Consider the following 16,681-nt stretch of genomic DNA (forward strand, 5'->3'; position numbering starts at 1 on the left):
AATTATTAGGTACTAATTATTATCGCTTAAAATTATAATGGACTGAATATTGACTATCTAATCTGTTTTAATTATTGTATATGCTATGTACAACTGTACACATTACTTCGACTATTGGAGGTTATCAATGGTATATTAATTGCAACATAATTTACATTGATCGTATGTCAAGACACGTACGGCGCGATCCGGAAAGTGAATTAGAGATTAACTAGATACGAAGATATGTGACGTCCCACGGATAAAGGTACCTTATGGCGGTTGGCGCTTACGATTATTAACGTCGCTCCAATATTATTGCGGCGCTATGCGACGTAAGCGCCAGCCGCCATATGATACCTTTTGTCGTGGAACGTCACATAACTTTACTATTTCATATCTAGTGCATCTCTTATTAATTTCCTGAATCGAGCCGGAAGCTACATGAGTTACGTCTTTTTGAACGGAATCTTGTGATAGTGGTTGTTGCAATTTGCCTCGCGGCTCGGCGCATGCTGTTACAGTAACTGTCATTCAATTATCTGCGGTGAAAGTGCTCTCGTAGTGAGCGCGACGGTTATTTTCGCGGTGTCGGACACAGCTCCGACAGCCGTGATCGTCTAGTGGTTAGGACCCTACGTTGTGGCCGTAGTAACCCAGGTTCGAATCCTGGTCACGGCAGTGACAGGTGTCACTGTCACGGCGGAGCTAATTTATATATATATTTTATTTTTATAGGATAGAGTAGCATTGTTTGTTCTCTTTTCACCTTTTCGCTGTCTCGTTTAAATGACTCGCTTTGTGTGTTGGCTTACATTGACACAATTGTCAGCAGGTACGCTCCCATGAAACGAGAGTAATTAAGATAAAGCGCTTGAAACTCAATCTAAGTTCAGTCTAACTACGCTACAGAGCTTTACCGCCTGCCTCGCCTAACGGAAGGAAGTAGGGTTCGACATGTGCTATTGTATCATCCTGTGGCAAATACAACGACTTACACTACAGCGGCGTGGTGAGGGCGACAAACACATCCGGGTAAACTGAGGGCGAGCGCTTAAACGATACTAGGTAAGTAAGTAGGTACATAGAAACGGGTTCTGAAATACGAAATACGGGACGTGTCCTACAATGGAGATTCAAATGTCAACCTGGTTAAGCTACTGAACATAAATTGGTTGTTCATACGCTTACAATTTAGCAAGAACCCTAAATGGCATAACAATCTCGTGTGGTGACTGTGCTTACGAAAATATTTAAATATGCCTATTGCCTGCTACATACTTACAAATAAACAATAATAACAATGAACATTTTATGGCGCAAAACGCATTTGTAATGATAACTTCAAAATATTATATTCGAGAAGTTAGACAAGATGACTTGGGTCGAATAGTAATATTGTCCCTGCAAGCAGCCGCTGGTGTATGTATGTGTCGCGTCAGCCATCGTCATGGCTTGAGAGTCGGTTCGTCTGTCTGGCACGCATGCGGGTAGGTAGCCGTCACTTGTTGATGTGAGGCGTGATGTGCACGCGCTACGCCCAGCCCGTGCAGGCGGCGAGGCATTCCCTCTCGGTCGCAAAGTTGTTCTCGTCGACCGGTAAGGAGCAGCGAGACGGGTCGGTCCACCAGTGCCACGCCACGCAGCGCTGCCCGCCCCAGTCGAAGATGTATCTGGAATCATCCGACAGCTTCATCTTCCATTATCTACAGGAAGGATTTTTTTACCTGTTTGACTGTCAAAGACGTCAGATGGTGCACTTAGCTACAACCCAATATCAACCTTCGTGCATGCGGACAAGGTTCATGATGACGGGACGCTCGTCGCGATAGGCGCGAGGCGTGGCGTTCAGCACTAACGTCGCGAAAATGGCAACAGTAGACGTCAAAGATCTTTGACGATGATGATTAAGACCGTTTTTGGATTAAGAGAATGGGATCTGGCCTCTGCCCTTAGTGACTCTTTAATAAATTCGAACTTTTATAATACCTAACACTTGAGCCATGTTAATTTAATTAAAACCAACATATTACTTTGCTAATCCGCGAAAAGATAAATTCCTAGTCAATCAGTGCTAACCCGTTATACTTATGCGTATTTTTTACATGCAATTAATGTTCCCACTCTCCCACCGCAAAAATAAATACGCAAACGTACGTGTTAATTTATATTATTTTTGCATGTTTCATTGCTTTAGCCTCATGCATTTCTTTTTTTTTATTATGGGAAGGTTAATACAAATACTTTTATAAACCTTCCCATAATATTATTAAAAAATATTTAAAATAATGAAATATTTTGAGGGGTTGAAACGCTCATAATTTTTGGCGCGAATTCGACAAAACTAATGACGTCACTCGGTGTGGACGCAACTAACGTTTGTTACTTAGTGGCGAGTCAGGCCATAATAATGCCATCTCTTTCACTATTGGTTGGTCTTAACAATGTTTAAACGATGACGTCACGTGGCGTTCGCTCATTAGGTTTTCGCCGGCAAATGTTTGTATTTTTTATTTATTATTTAAAGCAATTAAACTGACAATTTGGTTTCACCAACTATAACTTTTCAACTTGAACTTAAAAAGCAAGAAAGTTTAAAAATTTAAATTAGCAAAGATGGATTTATTAAGTTTTTACTGACTAACCCCCTTATTCATAAACGTTTACTAAAGTTGACAAGCCGATATTAATCGTTTGTCCCTTTCCATCATACCAATACGGCGGAAAGGGACAAACGATTATTATCGGCTTGTCAACTTTAGTAAACGTTTATGAATAAGGGGGTAAGACTCTAGCAGCCATATTCGAACTTTAAGATACGTCAAAATATAAATATAAATATGTATTATAATATAACACAATTAATTAAACATAAAACATTAAATAAGCTTAAAAATAATAATATAAACTGTCTATATAATTAGGGAAATGCATTTGTAACATGATATAACGGCAACAAAAATCCGACTAAAAAGTATTTCGTTCAAATATAAACTTCATGCATGAGGCTAATTGCAGGTTAGCGGGTTAACAGCAAGACGGCTGACCGTACTAGTAGTAGATCTTATGGTCGTGAGTCACTACGACTCGTGACGTTCTTTACAAAAGTTTCTTTAATAAACGAGGATTAGTTCTAATTAATGAAGTTAAACAGCGGCCTGGAGATCCAAAATCAATATTTCCATTGAATTTGGGTCCATACATTTTGCAAGAGGATAGATACATTTTGTACACTGGGTCTTTGGAGGAATGGGTTTTTGTATTTGTATTTAAACGTGGCATCCCGCCCCGCGACTTTCATGTTAAGGGGCCCACTGATTAACAGTCCGCCGGACGGTATCGGCCTATCAGTTAGAACAAAATTTTGACAGTTCCGAACAACTGACAGGCCGATACCGGCCGGCGGACTGTTAATCAGTGGGCCCCTTAAAGGGCATTTTAAAATTAAATGCTTGCCTCGGGTTCAAGTAATTTAGTCACGAAAACATGCAAAGTATGAGATGTTTGAAGTACACGGCTACACGGAAGGTTTAAAGATAATTTATCGCAACGCGGTTGCCTGGCTAACTGCCTAAATATAATTTACTTACTTAAATTACCTGTAACTATGTAATTTACCTAATGACGTGGTCGGATTCTCGCTGCCAAGTCCCGTATTCCAAATGGCAGTGTTTGTTTTTGGACGGCATCTGCCTGCATTGGGCTTCCGACACTAAACAATAAGATAATTATATAATTATAATCATATATACACTCAAATTCGGTGTACTCGACTGCGATCGCCAACCCGCCTGCCAAGCGTGGCGATTATGGCATTCACCCCCCATCATGATGAGCACAATAAAACCACGGCCCCGAGGTTCCGGCGACCCCCGGTGCTCTAGCTATGGTAGCGGTCAGGGCATTAGCGGGGTCAGGGGTGCTAAGAATCTCCGGCAAAGATCCGGCTACCCGCCCCGACGACGACTGGCCCTGGTAACACACAACATACGCACTATGAGGACTGACGAAAAGATCTGCGAGCTGGAAGAGGAACTGAGCAGGTTACACTGGGACATTGTAGGGTTATGCGAAGTCCGTAGAGAGGGGGAGGACACGACAACCCTGAAGTCTGGTAACTTGCTCTACCACCGGGAGGGCGACCAACAGTCCCAAGGTGGTGTCGGGTTTCTCGTTCACAAGTCCCTCGTAAACAACATAATAACCATCGACAGTGTGTCGAGCAGGGTGGTATACCTAATACTCAGAATATCCAAAAGATATTCGCTGAAGGTCATTCAGGTATACGCACCGACCTCGTCACACTCCGATGATGAAGTAGAAGCTATGTATGAGGACGTAAGTAGGGCCATACATACTTCTAAAACCTACTTTACTGTTGTTATGGGGGACTTCAACGCAAAGTTGGGCAAGAGAAGCGGGGATGAGTTGAGAGTGGGGCAATTTGGGTATGGGCAACGGAACCCTAGGGGTCAGAGGCTGGCCGACTTTCTGGAGAGAGAGGAACTCTTCATGATGAACTCTTTCTTCCAGAAGCCGCCTCACAGGAAATGGACCTGGATGAGTCCTGACGGTTCCACGAGAAACGAGATAGACTTCATCATGACCGACAAGAAACGGATATTCAGTGATGTCTCTGTGATCAACAGGGTAAAGACCGGTAGTGATCACCGAATCGTAAGAGGCACACTGAATATCAATATTAAACTTGAAAGGTCCAGCCTGATGAAGTCTACGCTCCGACCTACTCGAGCCCATGTTCAAAACCCCGAAAGCTTTCAGCTCGAGCTCTCTAACCGCTTTGCTTGCCTAGAGAACTTGGCTTCAGTGGACGAAATCAACGACGGGCTAGTGGAAACTGTCCACACAGTAGGGTCTAAGTTTTTTAGACCCCGCCGTAAAGATAGACCTCAGAAATTGACCGAGCAAACCTTAAACCTCATGGCTGAACGACGCTCGCTACAGTTGCAGTCTCCTGATGACGCGGAGTCATATAGGCAGCTCAATAGACGTATATCTAAGTCCTTGCGACATGACCTGCGTCTCTTTAATACTAACCGTATTAAAGAGACTATTGAGCGAAACCAAGGCTCCAAAGTGTTCGCAAAGGACAAGTCTATTGGGCAAAGCCAGCTGACAAAGTTGAAACGGGAAGATGGCAGCATAGCGTCGAGCAAAGCGGAGGTTTTAGGTGAGATCGAGAGGTTCTATGGACAGTTATACACTTCGATCGCAAAGCCCGTTGACAGCTTGGTAGGAGATCCAAGAGCCAAGCTGTCCCGACATTATACCGAAGATATCCCGGACATCAGTCTGTACGAGATTAGGATGGCCCTGAAGCAGCTTAAGAACAACAAGGCGCCGGGCAAAGACGGAATCACTTCAGAGCTTCTGAGAGCGGGTGGAACACCGGTACTTAAAGTCCTCCAGAAGCTCTTTAATTCCGTCTTGTCCGAGGGCATAACGCCTGAAACATGGAATAGAGGCGAGGTGGTGCTGTTCTTCAAAAAAGGTGATAACAACCTATTGAAGAATTACAGACCCATCACGCTTCTGAGCCATGTCTATAAGCTGTTTTCAAGGGTCATCACGAACCGTCTCGAACACAGACTTGATGACTTCCAGCCTCCCGAACAAGCCGGTTTCCGAAAAGGCTATAGTACCATAGACCACATCCATACGCTGCGGCAAGTTATACAGAAGACCGAAGAGTATAACTTGCCATTATGCTTAGCGTTTGTGGACTATGAGAAAGCCTTCGATTCGGTGGAAACATGGGCGGTGCTTGAGTCTCTTCAGCGATGCCATATTGACTATCGGTACATCGAAGTGTTGAAGTGTTTGTATAGTAACGCCACCATGTCGGTCCGAGTACAGGAGCAGAGCACGAGGGCGATTCCATTGCGAAGAGGCGTAAGGCAGGGAGACGTTATCTCTCCGAAACTGTTTACTGCCGTAATGGAAGACGCCTTCAAGCTCCTGGAATGGGAAGGACTTGGCATCAACATCAACGGCGAATACATCACTCACCTTCGGTTTGCCGACGATATCGTAGTCATGGCAAAGTCGATGGAGGAACTCAGCATGATGCTCGATGACCTCAACCGAGTTTCACAACGGGTGGGCTTGAAAATGAATCTGGACAAGACGAAACTTATGTCAAATGCCAATGTTGTGCCCATCCCAGTCTCTGTTGGGAACTCGGTACTCGAAGTTGTTGACTCGTACATCTACCTAGGACAAGTAGTCCAATTAGGTAGGTCCAACTTCGAGAAAGAGGTCAACCGCCGAATCCAACTCGGTTGGGCAGCGTTCGGGAAACTACGTAATGTCTTTTCGTCCGACATACCTCAGTGCCTCAAGACGAAAGTCTTTAATCAATGTGTGTTACCAGTGATGACTTACGGCTCCGAAACGTGGTCTTTCACTATCGGCCTCATCTCAAAACTCAAAGTCGCTCAACGAGCTATGGAGAGGGCTATGCTCGGAGTTTCTCTACGTGATCGAATCAGAAATGAGGAGATCCGTAGACGAACTAAAGTCACCGACATAGCCCACCGGATTAGCAAGCTGAAGTGGCAATGGGCAGGCCACATTGCACGCAGAGAAGATGGCCGATGGGGTCGAAAAGTGCTCGAGTGGAGACCACGGACTAGCAAGCGCAGCGTAGGACGTCCACCCACAAGATGGACAGACGATCTTGTTAAGGTCGCCGGAAGACGCTGGATGCGGGTCGCTTCCAACCGGCACGTATGGAGGTCCAAGGGGGAGGCCTATGTTCAGCAGTGGACGTCTTATGGCTGAGATGATGATGATGATGATACATCGGGGTTTTCGGTGCGGGAATGTTTTACACTAGCCAAAGCCAATTAAAAGTTTACCTGTATTATTGTTCTGTGTCAAAGTGTATATAATCAACTTAACTGTATATAATCAACCAAACTCAAGAGCATTTCATTAATTCACCCATTACTTGCACCGCAAAACAAACAAAGACACGACGAAGTTTTTTTGCGAAGATCTTATTTAGTATAATAATGTTTGCGAATGATCAGCGAACTGTGACGGCGATGCTATTTAGATAATAAAGTTACTATAATGATGTCAGATAACAGTGGGGACAATGGCTACGTTAGACTAGATACAAATATTATACTCATATTATTATAAATGACAAAAGTACAACCATCAACATTTAAAATAATAATGAATAAGTAGTACGTACCTCTGGCCTCCGAGTATAGCGTGACGCCTGCGAGGAAGATAACGGCCAGAACCTTTGACATTGCGCGCATGTGAGTGGACTGGTATCACCGCGCCGCCAGCTGCGGCTAACTACAAAGCTATAATTATCATTACGGTACCTATTTATTGTGAATAGTGAATATTGTACCTACCCACTAACTTCACGCATATTTTGTTTTGTTATGGTGACCAATAAAGAATATTTGTACAGTCAGTATCAAAAGTAACGGATCGGACTCTGCTTCAAAAGTATCTAACATTCTTATTCATAACTCATTTATTACAACCATTATTTAACAGCTTAACAAAACGTGACATGTTTCTACAATGTAGAATACCTAATTACACTGTAATAGATAAGTAGGTACTTTGTAACGCGAAATGTATTGATTTATCTCTATTTGGAAAAGTATTCCAGAGAGGCATTTACTTTTGGCGCGTTGTTTCATCCGCTAGTATTGATGCTGACCTATTTTTTATTACCTATTGTAAAACCCTTAATCGTCACTATCACCTCAATGTCTGAATCCTGCTGTCTCGTTTCAATAAATGTCAAAGTGACGAATCTAAGTTCCATGAACTAAATAAGATAATGAAAGCTTGTATTATCAATTAGTAATCATAATCCAATTATCGTTTCCTTCTGGGACTCAAAACCCAGTTAACAAGGGATAGTCATGTCAGTCAGGGAGTTACCTACCGACCGACTATTCGTTTGTTTTACCATGTTTTACCCAGATAAATCCATCGTTTGTCCAAACTTTCAGCGCCTCTCAAAACAATCTGAGAGAGCGTTCTGGGAAAACCAGAGGGCCTATCGCGAACCACGTTCGAGGTGTTGCCTCCCTGTCACACTTACGTACGAATTTACAAGTGCGACAGAGAGGCAACACGTCGATCGTGATTGATCATATATACTTTTATTACGAACAAAATGTATGCGCGCAACAAGTGATATCACTATAAGATGTTATTATCAAAATTTAAGTCCGAGTTGGCCTCCAGATTTACCTACACCTATGATAACCCTATATATGTATAACATCTAAGTAATACAGGTTATATTCGGATTTGGAATGCAGCAGCAACGTTGCTGCTGCACGGTTAATGTCAGTGTCAATTTGTTTGATGAATTGCGTTGTCGTGCCGCATTGCTTGCGCGATTAGAACTCCATCACTCAATTGATCACATACTTAAATCGACAACGACATCTCTCATTTCCCGCTGCCGCAAAGTTGCACCAGCAACGCTGCAATAGTGACGCTGCTCCAGTAGCCATCTTAATGTGCTGCTCTCACAGGGTTGTGGGTTGTATTGTTTTGTGAATTATACAGCCATACAGGAATGAGGTTGTTTCATAGAAATGTCAACTCGGTATCATTGCCGAGCTAGCTATCTGTTTCAAACGATGTAATTAGGTAATTTTAATAACAAAACTTCCGTGAGACACAGACATATATTTTTCGACTTCAAATACGTGAGTGACCTGTTCTTAAGATATTTAAGTTGTAATTAGGTTTCAATATTCTTGGTACCTATACGTACTTATTTACTGCCATATTAAGAAATAGGTAGTAAACCATAAGTGTGAAAGTAAAGAACTATGTTTGTCTGTTACTCGTACCTTAACTACTTCACAGATCTTTTCAAAACGTTGCATGGAGCCCCTGCAGCTGCACGCCTGCGTTTTCCATGTATCGTTGCTTTAAGCCCTGAGGAAGCACTTTAATATTATATTCACTTTTTGGGGGAAGGAAAGGGAAGTGACATAGACGGGTTCCCACACAGATGAACACCAGGATGGTTGAAGCCATAGTAAGTGTACCATAAAAAACGCCCAGCAATTGAGCTTCTTAAGGATTTTTTGTTTCGGTTGCGTGTGAATTAAATACCTACTACACTCTAACTGCTGAAAAGCTTTTTAAGCTAAATTTACTGTAATGAGTCATTCAAAATTATTTTAAGACGACTTTATTGTTAAGACTTTGTTGTATTGTACAGTCAAGGAATTTAAATTCCGACCCATTTCGTACTTTGTCACAGTGACAATCAATATGAAAGCCGCTAGAGACCTCATACGGTTGTCACTGTGACAAAGTACGAAATGGGTCGGAATTTAAATTCCTTGACTGTACCTAATACTAAAACTGTATTAAGACCTAATTGTAACGTATGCTGGCAAATACACATTTATATTTCTATAAGAAGATAAGAGCGTGTGGTGATTATTTTAAGCACTTGGGTCGCTCAATGACTTCTACTGCTAACATGTATCCTATTTAAGGTGAGGCGGTACTTCACGCCGAGTCAGCTTCTCTCCTTATACCAAGCACAGGTCCGTTCGTGCATGGAATACTGCTGCCACCTTTGGGACGGTTCCGCCAAGTATCAGCTGGCGGCCCTGGACTCAATAGAGCGCCGGGCTCATAGACTTTTAGGCGATGACCCAGCTGTCAAATCGAAGTTACAGAGCCTCGATCATCGCCGAAGAGTCGCATGTCTATCGGTGTTCTATCGGATACATTCTGGAGAGTGCGCACAAGAGCTGCATGACCTGATCCCACCATCCCCTTTCCATCATCGGACATCCAGGCGCGGGGAGCGAATGCACCCGTTCGTGGTTAGTATTCCATTTGTCCGCACAAAACGATTTGCCTCGTCTTTTTTGGTAAGGACGGCTAAGGAATGGAATGCGCTCCCGGCATCTGTATTCCCTGAAAAATATGACCTCGGTCTCTTTAAAGCTAGAGTGAATAGGCTATTACTGAACCGGTGAGCTACATCTTAGGCTCTGTCTTCACTTTCCATCAGGTGTGACTAGAGCCAATCGCCGATCAGTTTATTATAAAAAAAAAAAAAGTGCAGGAAACAACTGAGAACTCTACGTACTGTCGGTGAACACATCCTGTTTCCATGTTGCATAGCTTGCAATGTAACTAAACTTCTTCGGCTTAGGCGGTCTTCACATTAGAATCGGATCCTCGATCAGCACACCGCTCCGTTTTGTGAGCAGGACACAGCTATAAACGTGCATAGCGCTGTCTCGCCTACACACTGGACCAGCTATTGCTAACCGCGTTTAGCGTTTGGCTGCGTTTCCATCATAAATGTGCGAGGATGCGTAGCGAGGGATGTGTTTGTTAAGAACCAATAGAATTCTGATCTTTATTTACCAATCCTCGCTTAGCACGGCTCCAGTGGGCTACATTCTATTGGTTCTTAACAAACAGATTCCTTGTACGTAGGTATCCTCTCACGTATCTCTGGCGGAGCGGAGCGGAGACACATGACAGCCTCGGGCGGGCGCCCGCGGCATCAGTTTGCACTAATTGCACTTGGTGCAACTTGGATTGAGTTTGCGTGCGTGTACTCGCTGCTCTATCTTAATTACTCCTCTTTGATTGCGGCTTATCTCTAAATGCTGTCGTGTAATTTGGCTTTAAATTATGTCACGCTTCAGTTGAGTAAACTTCATTTGAAGTAAGTAATTGAATGTTTTATCTATTAACGGCGCGGCGGGGGCGGCATGCGGCTATTTTTAAATCAGCAAATCAGAAACCGATGGATAAAGTTATCACTGAATGGTTTTGTTGACGCAAAGTTAATTATAAAATCTGATTCGTTTTTTAAATAAAACTTTCAATTTGAAATATTCGATGAAGTGACAGTGTATTAATTTAAAATGTATAATAATATTCATAATTGGTTTTTAACCTAAACTCTAACAAAATTATTTAGTATATTATTATTTAGTTTTCAACGAAATTACGAAATTCATTCATACGTTTCTTTAATTTGAACTCTATTTTTAAAACTGCACATAATATTAATCAGTAACTGTTGATGAATTGTTAGTTTGGCAACAAAAACATATTAGGTATTAAAACCTATAACAAGTTACGCCACATGTGCTGCAGTTTTAAATAATTTCCCCAAAAAGATAGCTCCGCCGCGACAGTGTGTACACTGCCGTGACCAGGATTCGAACCTGGGTTACTACGGCCACAACGTAGGGTCCTAACCACTAGACGATCACGGCTGTCGGAGCTGTGCACGACACGGCGAAATTGTCGTGCACTTTCAAAAACTGGAGCACTTTCACCGCAGGTAATTGAGTAACTTGCAGTGTGAGCAAAAAGAGCACTAACGATACCGATCGAAGCATACTCGACTTTTGTAATCAAAGCGATAATAATTTCTTAATCACTGTGTTAAAGTTGAATTATTATTGATTTCTCGGCACTGAAATCAACGAATTACAGATGTGGTGCACAGTTATTTTCCTTCGTATTTTCACCACGGAAACGTACAACCGTGTCTTGCAATTTCAGTCAGTCGCGGTACAAAAATAAGAACATGACAGATACGAACGTTTCCGAGAAAATACGAAAGAAAACAATTATGTACTACAACTGTACCTAATTCCCATCATTACAGACATAGGATTCTATGGGGCAGAATTTATTGACAGCTAGGGAGTTCCTATATCGATAAACTCAATAATCGATGCTTCTCTCATGTACTAGTGATCGCTCCAAGTTTTTTTTGTAAAAATAAACTTTTTATTAAAGTATATTAACATGAAATAGAATAATAACTATGTTCCCTTCTTCTTTATTTTAAAGTGATTTTTGAAACTTCACTTATCGTATTTTTTTTAACCTAGCGGTCATATAATAATAGGCTTTGTGTAAACTTTATCATCGACCCCGAAATAATACTACAAATAAAATACATTTACAAACGAAACTGGAGGCGATCACTAGTAGTTTAATTTATCGATATAGGAACTCCCTAGCTGTCAATAAATTCTGCCCCATAGAATCCTATGTCTGCTCATCAATCACCTCTATAGTGTGCATCAAAGTTTATAAATAGTTCCCGGCGTTACCTCTGACCAGTCTGACGTATAAGCGCAACTATTGACGTGACGTAACATATTTATCTGAAAAATAAATCCAATTAAGGTCTGTCAAACTGTAATGCTGTTTCAGATATGTTTAACTTTAAACTAAAAAAAATATTTACTGATTTTTTATATTTATTTAGTTCTGTTGTAGTTACGTTTCTCTTAAGTGAAATGTATAATTTTATTGAGAAAAAATAAAGTTCTATAAACCTAAACCTAAAAGTTCCGTGTAAACCTATCCTATATATTTAAATGCCGTGTAAACCTATCCATCCTATATATTTAAATTCCGTGTAAACCTATCCTATATATTTAAATACAAATATAACAGTACGATTGTCCCAATTTGTCGATCGGTAGGTCGATCGTTGTAGGTACCTAGTACAAAATGAGTCCAAACAAGATGATGAGGTACCTAATATGTAAGGTCTGATCGAACAGTTATGTTGGTGGGTATCTGAGATAGTTTGAAAGACAGCTTGATGTAAAATTACTACAAAAACTATTTTGTTATTTACAATCAGTATCTAGCTAGCTCTCCATGGCATTTGCAACGACAAAATTATTTTAGTTATTTTTGTGACTTGTGTACAATAAAGTGATTACCTACTACTATAGTTCGTTTTTTTAGCATTAGAAAGAACTTGCAAGAAGGTAAGCGATCTTGACATGTCTTTTAATTGAAAAACGCTTTTTAAAAACCAAATACTATTACTTATGAAAGCAGAAGAATATAAATGATCGTATTAGATTCATAAATGTTACATATTTGCCGTAACTTATTTTTAAAATGTGTTTTTCAATTAAAAGACACATAGACTGCTGAGATTGTATACCTTATTTCTAATGCCAAAAAAACGAGGTGAAACGAGGCGAGGCGAGGTGAACGGTGAGGTAATGTCAAATTTATATGAGGTTTATAATGACACGCCACGCTTTGTTCTGTTCAAGCCTGTGTAATGATAATAGCTTAGATGGACTCTATGGGTGCGGAAAATCGTGGATTAAGTTAGTGTTACATAATATAAAATAACTAGTTTTCCACTCTTAGTTCTCAACCTTTAACGTCGCGTCGTTCCATTTTAATTTGTTAATGGCGCCCCTCCCACTACCTAGACTAAAGCCGTGTTCAGCTTGCGATTGGGGAATTAATCTGGATTAACAGGGAAACTAACGTATTACAAAATATTTTTTAAGAAAAAAGAACCGACTTCTATGGGGCCCGGTGAAAGATTATGGTAGATGGTGCACTATGTAGAAAAGGAGGTAAAACCAGTACCTACTTTCTAGTAGCATTTCGTTTCCGTAAGGGTCGTAGTTATCTAGCCTAACCTAACCCACTTCTCTGATAGCAGTTCGGTTCTGTGAGGATCGCAGTTCGAACCTAATCAAACCCACTTTTCTAGTAGCATTTCGTTTCTGTAAGACTCGCAGTTCTAACCAAACCTAACCCACTTTTGTTCGGTTCTGTGAGGATCGCAGTTCAAACCTAACCTAACCCACTTAACGGCGCATGCGGTGCGGTGTACGGGAGTTTGAGCGGGAGGGGTTTGGCATCATCATACCCACATTTTATGGTAGGTAATCATAGTGGTTTATTTAGTTTAGGTATCATAGTGGTTTTCCGGGTCAAGGTCCGGGTCTCTGAGTCAGAGTCCGGGTCCGAGTCCCGGTCCAAGTCCGGGTCCGGGTCCGAGTCCGGGTCCGAGTCCGGGTCCGAGTCCGGGTCCGAGTCCGGGTCCGAGTCCGGGTCCGAGTCCGAGTCCGAGTCCGGGTCCGAACCGGATCCGGGTATGAGTCCGGGTCCCAGTCCAAGTCAAAATCGAAATTCGAAATCACCAAACATGTACTATGCGTCGTTGAAGAGTTCTGTTCTGATCATCATCAGCAGTTCCACTTCATCAAATGCAACAGTTTTTAATGTAAATGCTTGATTTTATGATGAAAATACAAAAAATTCTATACGTATGCCTTTAAGATTTGAGGAGTTCCCTCGATTCCGTATGGATCCCATCATCAGAACTCGAGCTTGACAGAAATGTGGCTTAAAAACTAAACTTGCTTAACAAACATAACGAAGAGGACAAATCGCCAAACGTGAACTATGCGTCGTTGAAGAGTTCCGTTCTGATCATCATCAGCAGTTCCACTTCATCAAATGCGACAGTTTTTAATGAAAATGCTTGATTTTCTGATGAAAATACAAAAATCTCTATACGCATGCCTTTAAAATTTGAGGAGTTCTCTCGATTTCTCATGGATCCCATCATCAGAACTCAAGCTTGATAAAATTGTGGCTTAAAAACTTAACTTGCTTAACAAACATAACGAAGAGGACAAATCGCCAAAGGTGAACTATGCGTCGTTGAAGAGTTCCGTTCTGATCATCATCAGCAGTTCCACTTCATCAAATGTCACGTTTTTGAATGTATATGCTTGATTTGTTGATAAAAACACAAAAATCACCATATGTATGCCTTTAAGATTTGAGGAGTTCCGTCGATTCCTCATGGATCCCATCATCAGAACTGGATTTTGACAAAAACGGGACCAATCTGTATGCATATACATACAATCAAAAAAATAATTTTCAAAATCGGTCCAGTAATGACGGAGATATGGAGTAACAAACATTAAAAAAAAAAAAAAAAAAACATACAACCGAATTGATAACCTCCTCCTTTGGGATTTGGAAGTCGGTTAATAATGAGGAAATTGCCGACGCATATTATAAAATTGAGACCAGGGATTGGACAGTCGGTCGGTTGGTCGTGCGGTCGGTGGCTTTTTTTAAATGTAGTAGGTACATACTTACCTGCAATACTCACCTCCTCTATCCTTATGACCTATCTATATGAAATACTTACCTCCTCTATCCTTTAGTAGTCTAATAGAGATCAATAAAAGGGCGTTTCATTCTTTTGTATTTTGAATGTTTAATTTGACGAATTGAAATTGAAATTAAAACAAATCATTTTGTCCAATAATAACTATTTCTGTCGCTCTTGCCTGACTCATTGGAGTACAAAATAGCTTCAAGCTAGTTTGGGTAAACAGCAGCTAAATGTCCACACTCAACTAGGTTAGTGTAATTAGTGTGTCACAGCTTCTGAACTAATTTGCCACTGAGACTATTGTCGTGATTAGGCAAGTGTATGGATTTAGTAAACACCAACACATAATTTATACCTACTGTCTACACAAGCTGAAGTGGTACCGTCTCCTCGTCTCCTGTTCCCCGTAGTCTCATCGTTCGCAGCAAGTGTTGTTTTTTTTCGATCCTCGCTGGCTCGAATATAAACAAGGAGTCGATATTTTTTAATCGGTTTAAAACAAGCAAAATGTTCGATACCTATCTATTTATCCTCCTCCTTCGGAGTCTGTTGAAAATATAAACCTGTGTGACTCACTTCATTAAAGTGAATCGATTGTCATTTTTTTCGACAAAATTGGCTTAGTAGGTACTGTAATACGGGGTCAGAACTATAATACAGGGAGTATTACAGTAGGCAGAACTATAATGTTCCCTGTATTATAGTTCTGACTTCTGACGCTAATTTAGAACAGCCTACCCAAACTTACCCACAGTAGATACATGCATTTAAATTTAGACAATAAATGGCCACAAAGAGTACATACAGTGGTCACAAGCGGTACTTTGCCCTACTATCATTAATATTACTTATTATAATTCTGTTGTATCTTTGGAGTTGCATTATTTTATAGGTGTCCTATATCCTCTAACATAACACGTGAGCATGACACGTCTTTACAACCCTTGGATTGTGATAATTGTGTGCTCATTTGCGTAAACTTCTTCCATTGTTTACACACGCCTGCACGCTTCACCCATTTTCTACGGCCATAATGGTCGGTAAAATAATGTCCTCTTTATTGTGAAGAAATGACAACGAATAATAGATCATTATACTGCCTTTTAAAAAGACATAAACACCAGGGTCTTCCTACAAAAACAGTCATAAATTAGTATACAAACCTCCACCTTATTACAATTAGATAAAGTAGAAAAGTTTGTACATATTTATGACTGTTTTTGTTACGCGTATATCGTTTTGTGTGAACACTTGAACAGGGTGTAAAATAAAACGAGAGTAAGTGTTTCATACACTTTATTGCTTCACGGATATTATTCTCCATAAAATTCAAACAACCACGTTTATAACGAAGAAATCTTAACCCAGGCGACGAAGAATATTTTCGTGCTATCCCGACAATTAATAGTCCCGTCTCTTTTTAAGTCTTCAGATTGACCTGTCGTTAGGGTTGCCAGATGGTCGGGATTTGGCGGGATTCTCCCGATTTTTAGCATGTGTTCCCGATTCCTGATAAAGTGAAAATTGTCCCGAAAAACATCTTCACGTTATAAAACAATAATTTAATTCAGCGAGCGCGGGCAACCCGCGTCGAGCGATGAGCGAGAGACTGTTCAAGATCTCAAAGAATTTATACTATTTTTATATGAAAACATCTATGGGCAGAGCAGCTAAAGTAGTGCCAATAATGTAAAATATCGTTGTTTTTAATAC

The 16,681-nt window shown here is 41.0% G+C and overlaps 1 protein-coding gene and 2 non-coding genes across 3 annotated transcripts; 1 reads left to right on the top strand and 2 right to left on the bottom strand.

Moving 5' to 3' along the window:
- The first annotated feature begins 588 nt into the window (after window positions 1-588).
- Window positions 589-660, top strand: Trnah-gug (transfer RNA histidin (anticodon GUG)). The gene has a single exon. It is a non-coding gene; the product is annotated as a tRNA-His (tRNA).
- Window positions 661-1,513: 853 nt separating this feature from the next.
- On the bottom strand, window positions 1,514-7,285 carry LOC134680418 (uncharacterized). Its single transcript, XM_063539549.1, has 3 exons — window positions 7,205-7,285; window positions 3,598-3,691; window positions 1,514-1,652 (listed from the first exon to the last, which is right to left on the bottom strand). The coding sequence occupies exons 1-3, from the start codon at window positions 7,272-7,274 to the stop codon at window positions 1,514-1,516; spliced, it is 303 nt and encodes a 100-aa protein (XP_063395619.1). The 5' UTR covers window positions 7,275-7,285.
- Window positions 7,286-11,192: 3,907 nt separating this feature from the next.
- Trnah-gug (transfer RNA histidin (anticodon GUG)) lies at window positions 11,193-11,264 on the bottom strand. Its single transcript has one exon. It is a non-coding gene; the product is annotated as a tRNA-His (tRNA).
- Between the last annotated feature and the right edge of the window lie 5,417 nt (window positions 11,265-16,681).

The sequence above is a fragment of the Cydia fagiglandana genome, chromosome 3 (assembly GCF_963556715.1).
Source record: "Cydia fagiglandana chromosome 3, ilCydFagi1.1, whole genome shotgun sequence".
In the NCBI taxonomy this organism is placed as follows: domain Eukaryota; kingdom Metazoa; phylum Arthropoda; class Insecta; order Lepidoptera; family Tortricidae; genus Cydia; species Cydia fagiglandana.

Coding starts and splice junctions, on each gene's coding strand:
- LOC134680418 (XM_063539549.1), bottom strand. CDS start 7,274: ATGCGCGCAATGTCAAAGGTTCTGGCCGTTATCTTCCTCGCAGGCGTC. Junction 3,692..7,204: donor GCTATACTCGGAGGCCAGAG/GTACGTACTACT, acceptor CTTATTGTTTAG/TGTCGGAAGCCCAATGCAGG. Junction 1,653..3,597: donor GAATCCGACCACGTCATTAG/GTAAATTACATA, acceptor GGATGATTCCAG/ATACATCTTCGACTGGGGCG.